Raw genomic sequence first — 17891 nt, 5'->3', positions numbered from 1 at the left:
TTCAGTGCACAAGTATGAGCCCACCAAATTCCCATCTTTTTGAAAAGAAGAGGGCTTTGATGCAGTATCCAGCATAACTGCTACCAACAGCCATGTGTTCCCTGAGGTGTGTAACTGAGCAGTGTTTCACACTATGTGTATGTAACGTTTAGGCACTGCCTAGGCATGTGCACAGAAGGCCTGAACCAAGGCATGTACTATAAAATGCAATTCTTATCATATGTGGAAGCTTAGCCTTACACCTAAATCATAAACTGCTTAGGGCAGAAAGTGGTTCCTTTGTCGTGTCCTATGTATTAACAGAGTGTATTCTGATCTCTCAGTAGGTCACATGTACTACTTGTATATATTAAAAAGCTGTATTTTGTGACTTCTTTTCCTTTTAACAAAAAATCCTGCCTGCTCACTAGGCATACTAATGATTAGATATAGAGATTACCATGTTGTGACAGCAGAACATAAAGAAAGCAGTAATACAGAAAGCAATGCCTCAGCAACCCCTTCATTTTCCAGCTTTAGATGCAGCAGCCCCACAGCCAGCCCCACACTCAACTACTTCAGATTCCTGTGTGTAAATAAACTCAAAAGCTATGAGAAAATAATCTACAGGCATCTATTTTCTCATTATTATGGTGTGCCACAAAGAACACATGAAATGAAACACAGAAACACATTTTTTCTGCATCGTAGGAAACTGATGTCTTCTCCCTGCACAGCAATATTTTGTGCCATACCGGAAACTGGATATCCACTGATCTAAGCACATTTCAGCTGCTCACCACAGCTCACCCTGACATTTCATAAATACTGTGTAATTCAAGATGCAATAGCCATTTCCCTCGCTAGCAACTGATTTCTCCATTGTAAATAACAGCTACAAAGATGCTTCTAAATACAACAGAAAAAGCAGCTTAAAAGCATTTAAAAGAAAGCAAACCTTTCAAGTCAAATATCCACCTAAGGGCTACCTTCTTTTTTAAAATCTAGAATACTGAAATGGTGTTCTAGTCTTCAACAAAATTAAGCACTCATTATTGGCAAAACTTGATCGTTGTGGACAACACTTCGAAATTCAGGAGCTGACAATCCCTGCTTATTTTAACCGCCAAGATTTGCTTCTATACTTTATCTAATATTAGATTTGTCTCTTTATAACATGCAATATCAACACAAAGTACACCTGTCACTTCTTGCTGACAGAATTCACTATCTTGTCAATCTATTTATACTGAAGTTCTGCCATACCCTTCAGCAGCTGAAAGAAGGATACTGTTTCCAACTCTAGACTAGACTCCGCTAGAGTTGTCTGGGAGACAGGCACTGGACACAGAAACGTGAAGGTAATTAACTGCAGATTTGAGGGCAGCTCTCATATCCTGTTTTCCTCCCAGCTAACTCTGCCATTAATTCACCAAATAAGTCAAAGATCTGTAGATGTAAGACCTTTCCACCTGAGTGGATTTCACACTAAAGCATCCAAATGAGTCTGTAGGAAGTGGCTCTGATCTAACTCTTGCAAACTAAATTACAGCAATAAAATACATCTTTCACATGCTTTTATCTGCAAGGATCCAGCAACTCTATTTGTAATAGCCTTATCACATGGCATGATTAACATTTATGACAGTGTAAAGGGCCATAAGATTTCTCTATACCCAACATATAGTATGTTGCACTTGCTCCATCATCCTTTGAAATAAAAAAAAACTCTAACCAACCGAACAACCACAAAATACAGTAACACCTCTTCCCACTGGAAGATCGTTGTGCTGAAAGGTTCTTCAGGGACACTATGTACTGTTTTATAGTAAACCGGATTGCCAATATCAAATGCTGGACTTTGTAGAAAAAATAACAGACCTGCTTCAGCCTCTTAAACGGATGCCAAGAAAACCACCCATCACAAGGAACACAGTCCTTTGTGCAGGAATTCCACCAACACTCCCATTTGGTTGAATAACTTATGTTACATTTTGGCAAGGAAACAGTGCATGTCTGATCAATTACTCTGTAAGACAATGTAAAGCTCAGTAGACATTTGGGTTATTTACACCCATAATCCTCCTGCCTGTATGCAATACCTCACTACACCTTGTAGTGTTGTGCACTATGACAAATCCTGTGAGTCAGACTCAGTTACCAGTTCCCAAATGCTGCTCTCATTACTGACTGTTCTCTCACATCTCTCAATAACATTAATTACTAACTGCAAATAGAAAAGAAACAAAGCTCTGGTAGAGGCTCTGATACTTCTCCTGTTTTTGTAGAAGCAGAAGGCTCTTCAGGTGACCTGAATATATCAGAGCTGTTGTGACTTAGAGGAAAGGCTTCTTGTCATTTTACTCAGCATCCCCTTCACAAGAAGGATATCTGAAGACAACCTAAAGCTGCTTTCTCTATCTGTTCTAGACACAGAAACATTTATTTCTTGTCAGTCCTGTCTGAACACACGCAGATTTGGAAAAGTTGCCATTATCATACAGAGACCATCATGTATATTCAGAAGCCCAAGACCAACCTTACTGTCTTTGCAGCAGTAACTACTACAGATCCTGCAGCTGTATTTCCTTTAAAAGATTCTTCTGGATGCATGCAGAAGCATTTTCCCATTCCTGGATGTGCTCTCTTTGTCAGCAGGATTCCTTATTTACTTTGCATGGAAGTAGGAAAGGAAAAATTGGCAGCGTCTTCCCCGCCACAAACGAGAGTGGGAGGGAATGTGGTGATAAATTCAATGGCAAATTTCATTTACTTATGATGCTCTGTCCCCACAGGTGCTGGTATATGTTTATGCATCATGTACAACGTTCAAGGATTAAGGCTGTGATTCTGTATCACTTTAATCCAGTCTAAACCCAGACTGCTGATCTGCCCTTGCAGAAATTTGAAACCCACCAGGCACTCATGTCCCTTGTATAAGCACTAACACTTAAGAATGTGCAGTGAAGTTCGGGGATCTGATGTGTTTGAAAATATAGAAGTTTTCACAGTCAGCTCCTTGAGCTTACTGAAGCAGTTGCAACAGCAGTGGAAGAAAATGAGGGTTTAATTTTCTATTAAATTAATCAATAAAGTAAAGGCAGAACAAGACTTACCCCTGTAGAGAGCAGTAGTTTTAAAATCAACTCAGCTGCCCATCAACCAGTGAAAACAAAAAAAGCTGTGTTCAGAAAAAAAATCCTCAAAACAGTTTTCTCCCCACAGCCTACTTTTGATTGATGCTAACTTTCATTCTACCACTTTTTACATGGCAAAAAAGGTGGGTCAGAGTCTGTTCTCACTTCTCAAGGGTGAAGCATCCTGGAGTCAGCGAGGGTGACACTGTGGGTATTTGCTGGACACAGTTTGGGATGTCGCCAAACTTACAACAGAGCCTCCAGCTCTACCTGAATAGATCTGAAAAAAGATATTTCTAAGCTTACACCCTGCAGCAACCATTTAAGTTCACTATTGAGCTTTGGGAAGAAGTCAGACTGTACCCAAGGTCACCAGTGTGTGTGTTAAAACAAAACAGCTCTTCCTTGGCTTGGTGTGCATTCATCTCCACCATTAAATGTAGTGACAACACATTCTATAGCTGGCTGGGCTGCCTTTTTAACAGGCACACTGCTGAAAACAAAAGATAAAAGCTTGCAATGGCTCACTGATTAGAAATAAGTAAAGGCTTTAAAGTGGCCTTTAGAAATGAATAAACATCTCCCCAGTTCTGGTCCCACAGCAACAGTCACTTGATTTATGATGCAAGGGGAAAACATTTTTATTCAGCAATATATATCCTATTTATTCCTAAATAAAAGGGATGTATTCAAAGACTTGTACATTACAATCAAGACCACCTCAAAGAGTAAATTCTAGATTGCTCAGAATTGTTCTGCATGCTCAGAAAAGAAATAAAAAATGGCTTAACTAGAGCAGTGAAACCAGACAGTGAGTGCTGATGGACAGTCGCACTAGGGGTTCACAGCAGCTGTGGTATGATCTGACCACACACAGGACGGAATAACCTGTGCCAGCAGCAGGACCAGAAGTGCCCAGCTGCTGTTCAGCTGCAGTTCAGCTGCACTTTTGGTTATTCACCATAATCAGAGCTATAGGCTCCGGTCCAGATGCCAGAGCTGAACAGAACAGCTGGAGAAGGACTTTCTATAATACACAGAGAAGAATTCACCACTCCAGAGACAAGCAGGAAAACTGACAAGTCAACCCAAAGCCCTGGAAAGAGGCAGGTCTCAACAATCGGCCTGTCCAACCACCTGGAGACTGAGATGGCTAGAAGTAAAAGAAGCAACAACATTGAAGATGGGATTGCATGGAACGCAGGACAGAATGCACAAATGGGAACTGATTTACAATCCTTGCTACAGAGGCTCTAGCACTGTACTGATGCAAATCAGTGAACTGCACATGCTCTCTTGTCCTGCAGTGCTTTAATGGACAGATGGGGAACAGGGCCAGACAGACCAAAATCTACAAGTCTGCCACACAGGGAGAAAAAGCTGCTATAGCTCAAAGAGAAGGAGGTTCTTTAATCTGGGCCTGAAAACCTGAGGAAGGAAGGGCCTTTGGGGCTGTCAGCAACTGATAAAGAAAGTACTTTCAGGGTCTCAGATTTATGCCATACTTGCACAAACTGTTTTTGCAAGAACAAATGTAAAATGTTGCACATGATAACTGAGGCATAAATCTCTGTACTGCACCAATTCCTTAGTGAATTATTGCTTCCAAGGATTGCAAGAGGTTAGAATAGTCTATTAGAGAAGGGGGGGTCTACCATGTGAAGCAAAATGACAGGAAACATGATACAAGGAAATACAGACAGAAACTGAAACCACAACTCACTAAATCGCCACAGTTCAACAAACAGATAAAGAACAGAGAGCAATGAGAAACACAAGCAGGAAGAGTTGAAAGCTGAAGGAATTCTGTTACTGATATGCCTTGTCCCTTTTATGTTTTCCACTTAAGTTATTTTCATTGTATCAATAAAATACAATAACTGGACACAGAAATCAGATTTATAAAAAGGCAGCATAAGATGAGAAAAAGTGGATAGATGAGTCTTTTGCTAGTTTTTAGTTAGCATGTAAAATATTTATTCATCTTTGCAATTCAAAATGAAGCAGCACAAATTAATTCAAAAATAATTCAAAAGAATACTAGATAAATATCCTCCCAAATCATCTGCAGTAAAATTTAAAAGAAATTGCAATAAATGCTTTTGGCAGACAATTTATAATACATTTATTCTAAGTCTAGTCATAGCTAGGAAACCTCTGACTTTCAGTACATGTACTCTACTGTTCCCAGAATTATGTGATGCATACTAAGTATAGATAAAAACACTTTATAATGTTTTCCCTTCCTTGAAGCAGCACTCAAAGCCCTGCTCACGGGCCTCTTTTCTGCTGGGGATTCAAAGAATCACAGAAGGACTGAGGTTGCAAGGAACTCCTGGAGATGATCTGGTCCAACCTGCTGCCCAGCAAGGGCACCTGGAGCAGGCTGCCACATGCAGATGGGTTTTGAGTATCTCCAAGGCTGGAGACTCCACAACCTCTCTGGGCAGCCTGTTCAGCGCTTGGTCACCCTCACAGTGTTTCTGTATGTTCAGCCAGAACTTCCTGTGTTTCTGTCTGTACCCACCACCCCTTTTCCTGGCACAAGCATCTGTCTCCTTTGCACCCTCCTGATCTCAGCTCTCTCAGCCTTTCCTCACATGAGAGAGTCCTCAGTCCTTTATGGCCTCAGTCCTCTCAATGGCCCTTTGCCAGACCCTGGAGCAGCTCCTTATTTCTCCTGTACTGGGGAGCCCAGAAGAGGACACAGTACACCAGCACTCCAGACAGATCAACGCTGGCAGGGATCCTGTCCTCTCAGAAGCCTTAGCAAAACAGGTACAATCTGACTAAAATATAATATAGGAAAAGTTTATCAAACAGAAATGCAGGAACTGCCTATAAGTCTTTTTTTTTTTTCATTCACAGAGGATGCAGAAACATTTTTAACAACAAGAATAGTAACATAATTAACAAGATCAATAGTCGCTTCAGGATATATGTTCTTCGTGTATGTAGTTTCTTGCCTAAAACTCAGGAAAATTCCCAAGGGTATAGAGTTCCCCTCAACTTCATTCTTTTGGCTGGTGTTTTTTCCCACAAAGCTGACCCGTTTCTGCATACAAAACTTCAAACTCTTTAAAAGAAAAAGAGGAGCTGTGTTCTAACTCCTCCTTCCATTTATGTAGCAAGTTGCTCTACAGGCAGCTGCATCCCAAGCAGTTTGCTGCATTTGTGCCCTTATAAGGAAGCTTTGCAGACACTCGAAGGAAACCACTGCTTAATTCTCTGGCAGATTTCAGATTTAAAATCCAGCATTTGGGTGGATTAGCTACAAGGGCTCCTCTCACCTCACCTTTCATCCATCAAGAACAAGCCAAGGAACAGACAGAGAAGAGAAGGCAACAGAAGAATTAATTTTCTTCTACAAAAAGGTTCAAAGGTTTGCTGACATCCCAGCCAGTGTCCAGCTTGATCATTTAGTGCCATACTCCTCTGGCAGTTGTCTAACTAGGTTAAGTCCATTTCAAGTAATACTTTGTGCTTTTTGGCTAGGACAGATATCCAGGAACACCTGCGTTTGAATGCTTGTTTGGGTGCCAAACAGTACCAGTCTACTGAGAGAAGCAGAAACAGATGGGCTGGTGAGCCGATAAGCATTATTGCTGGAGTAAAAGCTTGTCTGCCAGAAAATCAGATTTGTAACACTGAGTAAGAGAAATAATGCCTTATAAGAGACAACCTAGCCATTTACAATCACAAGAGAGGCACGTTATACAAACAGATTCATTGCTATGACTAAAGTGGTTTTCCAACTTTTCTTCATGTCATTTTTTTCTTTTTATTCCTGTTCCTCTCTACAGGATGTTTTCCAGGATAACAAATCTTTTTTGAATGGTGATGCCCAAAACTGGACAGTCTACTCCTACTGAGGTCCCAGTACAGCTGACTGGAATTCTCCCATTTTATAAACACTGCTGACGCTAATGCATCGTAGAAATTAATTTCCCTTTTTTGCAAGAGCATTGCGGGGGTGGTGTTGTTAAAATTATGCTCACTTTGCTTAGATCACTAACCCCCAGCCCATTTTTTTTAATACACTGCATTCTGCACTTGCAAATTTTTCCTCAGTTCTTAGGACTTGAGTGTGTGAATTTCCTTTTATTCACTTTGACTCTAGTAATTTCTCTAACGTACTGAGTACTGCTGAAAAAGCTAATCTTGATCTTCATAGCATCTGCAACTCTCTTTTCCTCAATACTTCTTACCATTCTCACCAATCTTCTATGTTCAGGAGTACCTTGACCAAGAGGTCAGTGCACTTACACAAGTAGAAAAGGACTAACACAAACTGGAATATGCAAAAGCCTTTACCAAAATAAAGATATGTTGCAGCTGCTTCTTTTCTCTGGTTTACAAAAGCAGACACTCACAGGAAGATTTGCTTTTAACAAATCCACAGTGGCTGCCTCTGAGCATGTATTAACTTACAGTCTGATTGTCTACCAGTGTGTTCTGGCATCTTTCCACACAGAAAAGTTGTGTCCTGAAGCTGCACACACTGGTCTCATTTCCACACTCTCCTTAAGAAAACCGGGGCATGTTTTCAAAGGCCTAACACCACCAAAGCAATCAGTAACAGCTCTAAAAATTTGTCAGCTGTCCTATGAGTATTTTAGATAATGTTTTGAGTCAGTGATAATGTAAGTATGTCTACAATAGCCAGCATTCTTGAATATGTTCTTGCCCTGGGCCCATGACTAAATGCTTGCAGCTGTGATCGGCACTTCCCAAAATTAACCATCTTTAATAAATACTTAGGAATGTGTTTAGGTTTTCTGGTGATAAACAGCTATCAAACACCAATAGTGAGCTATGGTTTCTATTTTTCTCTTTTACCAGGCACTCTTGCCTCTGGCGCAGTCTTACTTTATATTTTTTCCTAGATCCATTTTCAGCATTTTGTGAAAATTTTCTCTTCACTTTAAATTAAGAAGTTATATTATTTTCTAATAATTTGCAAATTATCCACACTCAGATTACTAATCAAAAGAATGTGTCCTCAATCCCTCTGACCACAGCCTGCATTTATGTTGACTTAAGCTGATGCTGACACTAAAGCCTTGCACAGTGTGTAAGTCAATCTAAGACCTTACTGGTAGGGAGACGCTAAGTCTTGCTCTCCTCTCCTTTCCTCATTTTCAGTTGCATTTTCTTGCTCTGGCTCTTATGCCAGCTTTGGAACTCATCTGATCCTTCAGAGAGCTGATTCAGCTTATTAAACCAGCAGAAAATAGATTTACTGTTGTTTGGGGTTTTGATGGGCTACTTTCCCTGTAGGGACAGATAAAAACACTTAGCTTATTTCACCTAATTGCAATCTCATGCTGGTTTACATCAGTTTATAGCAATTTAAATTGAAGCTGCCATATTAATCCCTTCATTCCCATCTACACAACAGTACCTCTTCCTCACTAACGGTCATTAACAGTCATGCAAATGGATGGTGAGCCAGACAGGGCTTTCTTTTTTTCTTTTCGTAAGGTTGCTCCTTGCTGGATCATCTCACTGAACTCAGCAGCTGCACAAGAAATTCAGTTGAGCCTAAAAAAGGACTGGACGTGCACTTCTTCCATCTCACCCCTGTGAGTATCTTGCAGTGCATAAATAAGTGCCCAGCAGTACCTGGCTGCCCCTTCAATGAGACAGAGAGATTCTAAATCAGTAAGTGCTAATTAACCAGGGGGTAATAACCCATTTTATTCCTGCTCAGTAAAATTTCACCTCAGATATGTAGAAACACCTCTGGATTCTACACTGACTGTAGGACGTGCCCTCACTGGTATCACTGAGCAGAAAAGCAGCAAATCCCTTTCATACAAGTCACTGGCTCAACCCTAAAAAAGTCTATGATATTCACCTTAAGCTAATCACCACCATCAATCTCCTTATGACAATTACACATTATAAGTGTATCTTAAGTCAAATCCTATTCTCATTGGTTCCTACAGAATAACTGGCTTTATCTGGTTTCCTCACATGCCAGATAAAAAGATTTAGCCTCTTCCACATGGATCACAAATGAGAAGTTTAAAACAATTTACTTACCGAAGGATTTCCTTCCGAGTGAAGAACGTGCAATCCTGTTAAAGAAACAAAATGTGTCATTGTACTGCAGAAATATCAAAAACAATTGCAAAGAATTATTTCTCAAGCTTTTGGAAGGAAACTCAGATCTGACAGAGAAACGTTAAAGATGCCATTTGGGTGCCATCTACTTTTCACTCAGAAAGCAATATACACTATAAAATAACAGAAATATTCCAAGGACAGGCCTATCAGTGAAAAAGAAGATATTGGCAATGTGATAGTTCAGGAGGAAAAAAAAACCAGGTTGCTGAGACACTTCTCCAATGTGGAATAACCAGACCAGAAACAAAATTAAATCCAAAAAATAAGGTATATGCCAAAAGTATTCAATAAATGAATATGGAAAACTATAAACAACAAATAGATGACAAAAACCGTCTTCTAACTTGAAGTATCCCCCTACTAGAGAAAACTGGTTTAATAATAAAATTATGTGGTTATTTTTTAGTTATTAACTCTTTTTGCTAACTATCAGTTTGCACTATGGTCACTTTGGTGAAGGCCGCAAACTCCTCTATATTAGGAGCAGGGATAAACAGACAGCCCCTGCTCTGAACAGCAAAAAACTATCCAGCTCTCTCTGTGCTGTCACAGAGTTAGAAATAACTTACTAAAATGCAAAGTAGAGCTTGCTGAACATGAGAGAAGAGCATACAAGCACTTGCATTCTAAATGGCTCTGTGATGTGATTGAATGTACACTGGTTTAATTCACTTCATGAACAGCTGTGTCATACTAGAATTCAAATACTTCACCAAAGAACCAGAACATGAGCAGTGGAAGAGTTTGCATTTCATGCATTTCTACATCAGTCACAAAAAAAGTAATGATTTCAGGGGCTGTGAGGAAACATAATAATCAGTCCTATCCCATTCAAAAATAATCCCCTAACCTCCACTATCTTACCTAGCATGCACTTAATGGAAATTCTGCCCTTCATCCAAGACTAGGAACACTAGTAGTAATGAAATATTTGATAATCAGTTGAGAACATATTCATCAATTTAGAGAATATGCAACTTGATCTCAGAGCCAGCTCGTGAGAGTATATATATAGGGAACAACCACCAACACAGAAAATTCTTCCTGATTATGTGATGTGATGTGGCAAGGCATTTGCCTAACAATTCAGCTCTGTAGTTTTCCCCCTTTAATGTAAAGATACTTAGAATATATCATCTTTGAAAATCAGCTTGTGACAAGATGACAATATCACACTTGGTAAGTCATACTTAAAGGGTACAAACAACTACTTTGACTCTCCCAGTCCTGCTCTTCAAACAGTGAAAAGTATTTATTTCCCAAGCTGAGACTCATTTGGGCTAAATGCCTGCTTCTTCCAAGGAGGGGAGAAGCAAAGGATCCCAGCTGGCTGAAACAAACAGCCCGTCTCAGGTGTCCAGGAACACTATCAGTCCCACAGGGTATCAATTATTGAGCTGACTTGCTCTCCTCCATCCAAAGTGGCAGGAGCAGCAGCTCTTCCTTCAGTGGATTGTGCAGTTACAGAACCCAGGAGGAAGCACCTTGGGAGCTGCTGACATTGATGTCACATTGTCTGGAGCTGCACAAAGTGACACTGGAGCCAGGTGCTCAAGTCTTCCTTAATTCCACACAATCAACACAGTCAAACTGTCACTTAAGGATGCTTCATTTACTAAGAAAGGGCAGGTGTAATCTCGCAAATAATTGTAATGCTCTCAGCAGCAACCATGTGTCACTATACAGGCTGGGGAAAACAGCCAGCCACTTAACTAGAAGGGTGACAGGGAAGCGATACACAAATGGAGACAAAGATTAAAAAGAAAAGTTACCCTTTGCCTTGTAGAAGTCCTGCAAAATGCTATGGAAGACAAATTAGGAGGTCAAATAATTAACCATTTTTGCTGACAGTCCACACATTTTTTTATATTTTATTCTGAGTTGCTTCATGACATTGACAACACTGCTGCCTGCCTGTTTGTTAATCAACAAAATTTTTACTACTATAATCTAAACCCCAATAATATTGAAAACCTCTACAGCAGAAGTAGTTGCAACTATCTGCCTGACCACTGTTACTGACAGCACTATTCCAAGCACGCCTGCCAATTGCATGGAATTGTCAGGGATGAGGGATGTCAAAAAAAAATTTAAGAGTGGTCTCACTCTTAAGAGAGATCTTAAAGCTACTCAGGGTCAAAGTACCACAAATTCATTGTGACCTGGCCTCTACTTCTGATCCAGCCAGATGATACCACTTATGAAAGGATTTACCATTAAAAAGCCTGTCTGGTAGCAAATGGCAATTGCAAAAGCCACAGCCCCACGTGACCTCTGATAGAGAAGTCCAGCCATCCCTCTTGCTCCTCCCACCTTCTTATTTCTGCCTTTTCCTTTATGCAGACTTCACCTTGATGAACAGAATAACTGCATCAGAGAACTCTGAAGGAAGGAACTAATGTGTTTGTAAATGAAATAATGGATGTCTTTCCAGCTTGGATCATTTCCTTTTAGTGACTTAGAATATAGTGCTGGCAGTGCTGGTACAAGAGATGAAGGTGAATCAAGTATCGATCAATGGCAGGAAAGAGGGTGCAGAACTGACTTTTTTCCCTTTTTTTTTTTTTTTTTTGGAAAGCACAGCCCTCATTTGGATTAAAATCATGATGGAAAAGAGGTCTAAATAACATAATTACATTTTATAGTTGCTGCAACTTCAGCAATTTAATTCCAATTTAATTAAAGACTTTTGACCAAAGAAACATGGAGGTGAATTGTCGGAAAGGAAAAAAGTCTGACAACTCCGGCGAGAGGAGAAATTGCAGTCCAAAACCAATGTGGTTGATAAGAGCAAACTCCGTTTATTAGCAATCCAGAGGCACTTATATAGTAGACCAGCTTGTTAACTCTTAAGTGGCTTAAAACTTATCAAAGCACATTTCTACTTCTACATAATTGGACTTACATTGGCAAGCTTCTACGGTTATGTTATGATTAAAAGAATTCAGAGTTCACCTCCCCTTCTCCAGGTCTTATCTACACAGCCGTAAATCTTCAAAACTCCCTTTTTGTTCCCAGCCCTGTTTTTTTCACACAGGGATTTTCTCATGGAGAGATTTTCTCACACACAGGCCTTTTGCTTGCAGGCCTATTGCTTGTATAGTTCTTTTATTGATCCCATAATTCTATCAGTGATCCATGCCCCTGATCCTCTAACCAAATGCCAACAGTGAATCATCCAATTTTCTTCTGGCTACTTCATTCATACAGAAAATACACAACGAAGGACAGTAAATAGTAAATTAACATGTTAAATTCACTCTCTCATAAGGAAAGGTGAAGTGGGCTCTGGAATGCATTTGTCATTTATGCACAGAACTTTCATTTTCCTGCAAGCCAGAGGTATCATGGAACACATTTGTTATTTTGTGGACTGTATTTGGGTTTGCTATGAACCCAAAAAGCAACTTGTCTGGTCTGTTTGGACACTAAAGCAACTGGGAGTCCCCCTAGAAAAGCACAAACTAAATACTGAACAAATAAACATTACCAGAGTTTTCATAATTCTTATTAGTTCAACAGTTCTGGCAAGAATTGATCCTGGGAATCATTGCCTTTATTTCTAGTGGGATACACAGGCCTGTGAAAGGCTTCTGCTAACAGCAGGGCCCTGGGGATTTTAGCCTGTTTAGAACAGAGGCTCTGCCTTGACAGGTCACCTATTCCAGCCCCTGAGAACATACATGCCCCTTTTCCAAGATCAACTGTCCCACTCAGTCTATCCTTGTGCCCTTAATAACCAAGTTCATTAGAAGTCCAACGTGGGATCACTGATGGCTGTTTGGAGGTAAGATACTAAAATCTGCAATTATCTACTTAACGTCTTATAGCAAAGTGAATAAAATCAAGTATACAGAAAATAAATTTCCCGTTGATTTTCATGAGATCATGACCTTGTATAATCAGACCTGATTCTCAAATTTAGCGTTTAGATAGCTTAACTGCTTCTTAAAGTACTTGGAAGAGAGAAGAGGCAGACAGCTGGTGTATTTAGGTTCCATGGGTAGCTTGGCTCATGGCTGGTATTGGGACTTTCTGCAAGTCACTCAGCATTGCTTGTAAAGCACAGTTAACGATCTCTGCTCTTAAAACTCATTTTTATAGAAGAGCAGCACGCACATGCTGTTAGTTTTATTCTTTTATTTCCTATGTCAGATGAATGAAGATTTAGGACAGAACAGACTGAAATATGGTGGTCCACCACCTTCTCCACTTGTCTGTAGGACTTTACTGCAAACTCCTAGGTTGGTTCTGCTTCACATTGATTTCTACAGTGATTAGAACAAAAATAGGGAGAGACAGAGAACTGCGCTGACAATGCTGCTGCTTAACTCACTGTAGTGTCCATACCCAGCAGGAGGTGTGGCTCCACCCTCTGCCCACACGTCAGCTCTTCTGGGGGATGGGATTGCCAATTCCCGAGGGCAGCACACAGCTTATGAATGGCAGCAGAGCCCAGTGAATGGGAGGTGACCAATCGCCACTTCCAGAAACAAGTATTGTGCATAAAGCACAGCTCTGAAATAAAGCTAATTTCATGGGGGTATGCAAAACACTTCACTACAGAACAAAAACTGGAGAAATGAACAACGGAATGAAAGAATAGAAATATTCAAGTATGCTGTGAAACAGTATTTCTTAAAGCCATTAAATGCATATTTCTCTTCTAAGGCAATACATATATATTCTGCTTTATATATGTATAGTTTCATAAGGTCAGGTTTATTCTGATCCTGCAACAGCTTCATTGGAAAGTTTTATAAATAAGAAAATAATATAAATCAGTCTTACACAATCAGTGCAAATTTAAAAAAAAAGTCTCAAACAAAAGCCAGCAAACTACAGATAATGCAGACAACTGTAAACCTTATAGCTATCTGAGAGACCAGCTCTTAAAAAATATTAACTACTGGATGCTGCAGCACTTTAAAATGTAATATTTCAAGCAAATTACTTCTGAGGTTTCATTTTGAAAATCACAAATGATGTTTTGTACTGTGCCAAAGTACAAAATACGTGTAAGAGCATTTAATCAAAACACCATTAAAACATCATCCTGTGAAGCAACCAAGAATCTGGTACCAGACAGAAGCAAATGAACTTTCATTTAAGATCTATTATTAACTCTATTCTGGTAGTGTTTTACAAATGCAATACTTTTATTCTACATTCCATACAACTAAGACTGGCATAGAATTGTGCAAGACTGAGTCAGACAGATTTTTACATATTTTCATCACTGTGAGTGTATGAAGAGTTAACAGAGTTAATGAGTTAAAAATGCTGTTTGCATCAGACCACCAATGAAAAATTTACCATACAGCTCATGTTTATTTGTCATCATATATACCTTACAATTACCCCCAGCCAACCAAAACACCCACTGAGTTTCAGAAGGAAAAAATCTGCAGCTGTAAGAAGCAGTCTATATATTCATACTGCAACAGGGAAGTAAAAACAAGTCAGACTTCAGCAAGGACTGAGAAGAAGCAAACTGCCAACTAAAGTAATTTCACTCAATCTATATATCCACCAAATGGTAACGTGAAACCAGAACCTGACCAAAGGATATTTTCACAAAAAACTTGCTCCATTATTATGCTACTTTTACTTGCATAGTAACAGCAATACTCTATCAAGTGGAAAATACTTTTTGCAGAAGATCCTGGGGAATCTGCGAATGCACTTTTTGTATTCTTGCAAAGGGTTAATTTTCCAAGACCATGGATGAAGTCAAGCATGGCTTTTTAAAAGAGAGCTTGATGAACTTGTTTTACTTTACAAATGGTGTTTCTTGACAGATCATAACATAACTTGTTTCATCTGGTTTTGCATAATTCTCATGAAATACAGTTGAATTGCACTTTGGCTTCAATTTTGATAAAAGGAAAAAAGTGAGCTCTGTAATGGAGAAATTCTTGTGTAAAAGAAGCCAGTCATTATTTCATTACAGTACATATAGTACTGTATTGTATTGCAATATTGCCTATAAGACTGCCAGGGTAAACATCAGTTTTGAGACTGCATTAAATAATGCAAAGTAAATAATACCACTAATGAACAAATACAAATGACTAGCAATAAAATCAGTAATATGCCCTATAATCTCTAGGTTCCATAAGGGAAAAAAACCCTAAACAAACAAAAAAGAAGAACCACTGAATTTGTATCCAATTCAGATCCCTCATTCAAGTAATCCCAGAAAAGGGAATGAGATTGACTGAACAGTGCAGGAGTTTGTCCATAGCCCAAGTGCAGTTTCCTACTCAATACAATCTGCATTTCCTACTCAATACAATCGTTTTTCAGTTAGAAATGCTGTGCATTGAGGTGAATATATGGCTCTGATGTTGCTTTACTGCATACCTGTATTTTCCATTGCTTCAAGCATCTCTACACAGCATCACTCAAGACCCCCTAAAATTTCAGTTCATTTTCTTTTCTCAATATGAGACTTGACCAAAATCTGTAGGCAACTTTTAAAACCTTTATTTTAAAATGTTCGTTTATTACAATGAAATCCATCTTTCTTGCCTATCAATACTCACCTTTTCCCTCACCAGATCTTGGTTAGATTTCACATTTTCTGTATAAAAAAACCTCAACAAACAACCAAAACCCCCATGCACAAAACCCCCAAAAAACCACAACCAGAACTCTAAGGGCATAAGAATCATCAATGCCCAGTAAAATTCCTTTTCTTACAAGGCCAGCACTTTAAATGACGTGAATCTCTATGAGCAAACCAGTGCTAGCAAAAGCCTAATTTGCAGAACAATTCACTAATCTTATGAAAATGTAAAGAGGTGCCAACTAGAACACTATCGTAATAACAGGTGATATGATCTTAACAGCAGATGCTACGGCAAGGTGTTAGACTGGAAAGCTGCAAATCTCCCTTCTTTAATTTGCCTCTACCTACTTTGATTTTAAAGAAAAGCTGAAAGGTTTAGTATTATCAAGTTCTGTTAGAGGTCTCTTTTACAGTTTCAACTGGCTACCCATCACGAGTCTTAATAAAGAGCACTTAAAAAATTTGTCCACCGACAATACTGAGGTCATCCCTGTGGGTGACCAGATTTACAACTCTTTAATTTAAATTTAAAGGTACTGCTAAAAAGTGGCTCTTCAATATCACATTTACAGGCAAAAAAGGTGCATACACATGCTTTTCAGAAAGCTTTAGATAAATCAAACATATTTATTTTATTTCATTAATATCATACTAATGATCTGAGATTTATGTACGCTAGTTCTTCAAGCAGGTGATTTTTCTGCAGCTTAATCTCCACTCTCTAAAGTCAAAGCCACTTGCACAGGTTTTACCATACTTTAAGCCCATAAAGTCCTCACTTTTCCATCTCATAGTGTTTTCTATGGAACAAGCACGTAAAACATAATGAATTTTTAAAAAATTATAAAAATCTTCCTCCTGAAACAATATTTAGCTGTTATAAGCACAAAGCAATTTGTGCTAAAGACAGAAATAGCAGAAGTTACAACTGGATAATACAATGTCCAGAAATATATTTCAGTAAAGAAATTATAGGTCTAACCATGAGGTGAGTGAGGTTTTGAACAGTCTTCCAACAGGAACTGGGAGGAAGTAAAAAACCAAGATATATTTCACAAGAAAGACTGACTCTTTTGCTTCTGCATGCTGATACTATGAACACTGTACCCTGGACTACTACTGTAAGGAGTACAGTACTAACTCACAGACACATAAATCCACAAGAAACTGTTTAAGGGGAAAAAAAAAAAAAAAAGATCCATTTATAAAAGCAATTTATATGTAGAACCCTTCCTGGTCACTGGGGTACAGATGTGAACAACAGACTGTTGCAAAGTGGACTGGTACACAGTGTTTTACTTTGGCCCAGGGTTTAGAGGCCCTGGTAACTTAGTGCTGGCCCAAGACATGAAAAACCTGCATTAAAAAAATTATGGAAACATTGCCGCATTCTTCTCTTTTCTATTCTGAAGAAATTCCACGAATGAGAAACAGGCAGGTAAGATGGCAAACTCCAAATCAAATAGCTCCACTTGTGTTACACAAACTGCCTTCTCCGCCAGGATGCAGTGGAGATGCAAGAGCTCTCTGTGTGGGTGGCTCCAGCAGTCAGCCCAGGATCTTTTTGTTTAAAAGACTCAAGAGGGATGCAGAACTAATGGATCAGAGGCAAATCACCATCAAAATGACATCTTTGTCTGATTCTTCGGAGCATGAGGCTAACGTTCCTTCCTAACAAATTCAGCAGGTCAGTTATTGTCCTGAAACCTGTTATTTTATGGTACTTTCCAAATATAACAAGTGCTATTACCAGGCAAAAATTAGCTCTGCAGTAATGAACTGCAAGTCTGCCTGTAACAGAGAAATCCCAAAGGCGACTCAATCCACTGGGCCCAACTCCTGCCAGGCTTCGAGATCAATTACCCAGCATTATGAAAGGCAGGGGCTGCAGAAGCCATTAGAGAGAGGCAATTTCTACATGAAGAGCACTGAATTAGGGATGACATTTCAGCTCTTGCATTTGCCAGTTTATGTCAAGAAGATAACATTAATTACATTTGGATTTTGTTTTGTTTTGCTGCAGTTGTGCTCTGTTCTGTGTTCACTTTTATTGTTAGTAGGAAGACAGA

At 39.2% G+C, this 17891-nt stretch overlaps 1 protein-coding gene across 11 annotated transcripts in view; it reads right to left on the bottom strand.

The window, feature by feature from the left end:
- CIB2 (calcium and integrin binding family member 2) overlaps positions 1-17891 on the bottom strand; it is a 39866-nt gene that overhangs the window by 14326 nt on the left and 7649 nt on the right. For all 11 annotated transcript variants that reach the window (XM_017745207.1, XM_017745210.1, XM_017745212.1 and 8 more), the window contains one exon: positions 9165-9199. Coding sequence is in view for 1 of the 11 variants with exons in the window: in XM_008641966.2 (XP_008640188.1) it covers positions 9165-9199 (35 nt within the window). In the remaining 10 variants the exon portion in view is untranslated. The remainder of the gene's footprint in view (positions 1-9164; positions 9200-17891) is intronic.

The sequence above is a fragment of the Corvus brachyrhynchos genome, unplaced genomic scaffold (genome assembly GCF_000691975.1).
Source record: "Corvus brachyrhynchos isolate BGI_N302 unplaced genomic scaffold, ASM69197v1 scaffold309, whole genome shotgun sequence".
Taxonomy (NCBI): domain Eukaryota; kingdom Metazoa; phylum Chordata; class Aves; order Passeriformes; family Corvidae; genus Corvus; species Corvus brachyrhynchos.
This window is presented reverse-complemented; position numbering and strand designations above follow the sequence as displayed.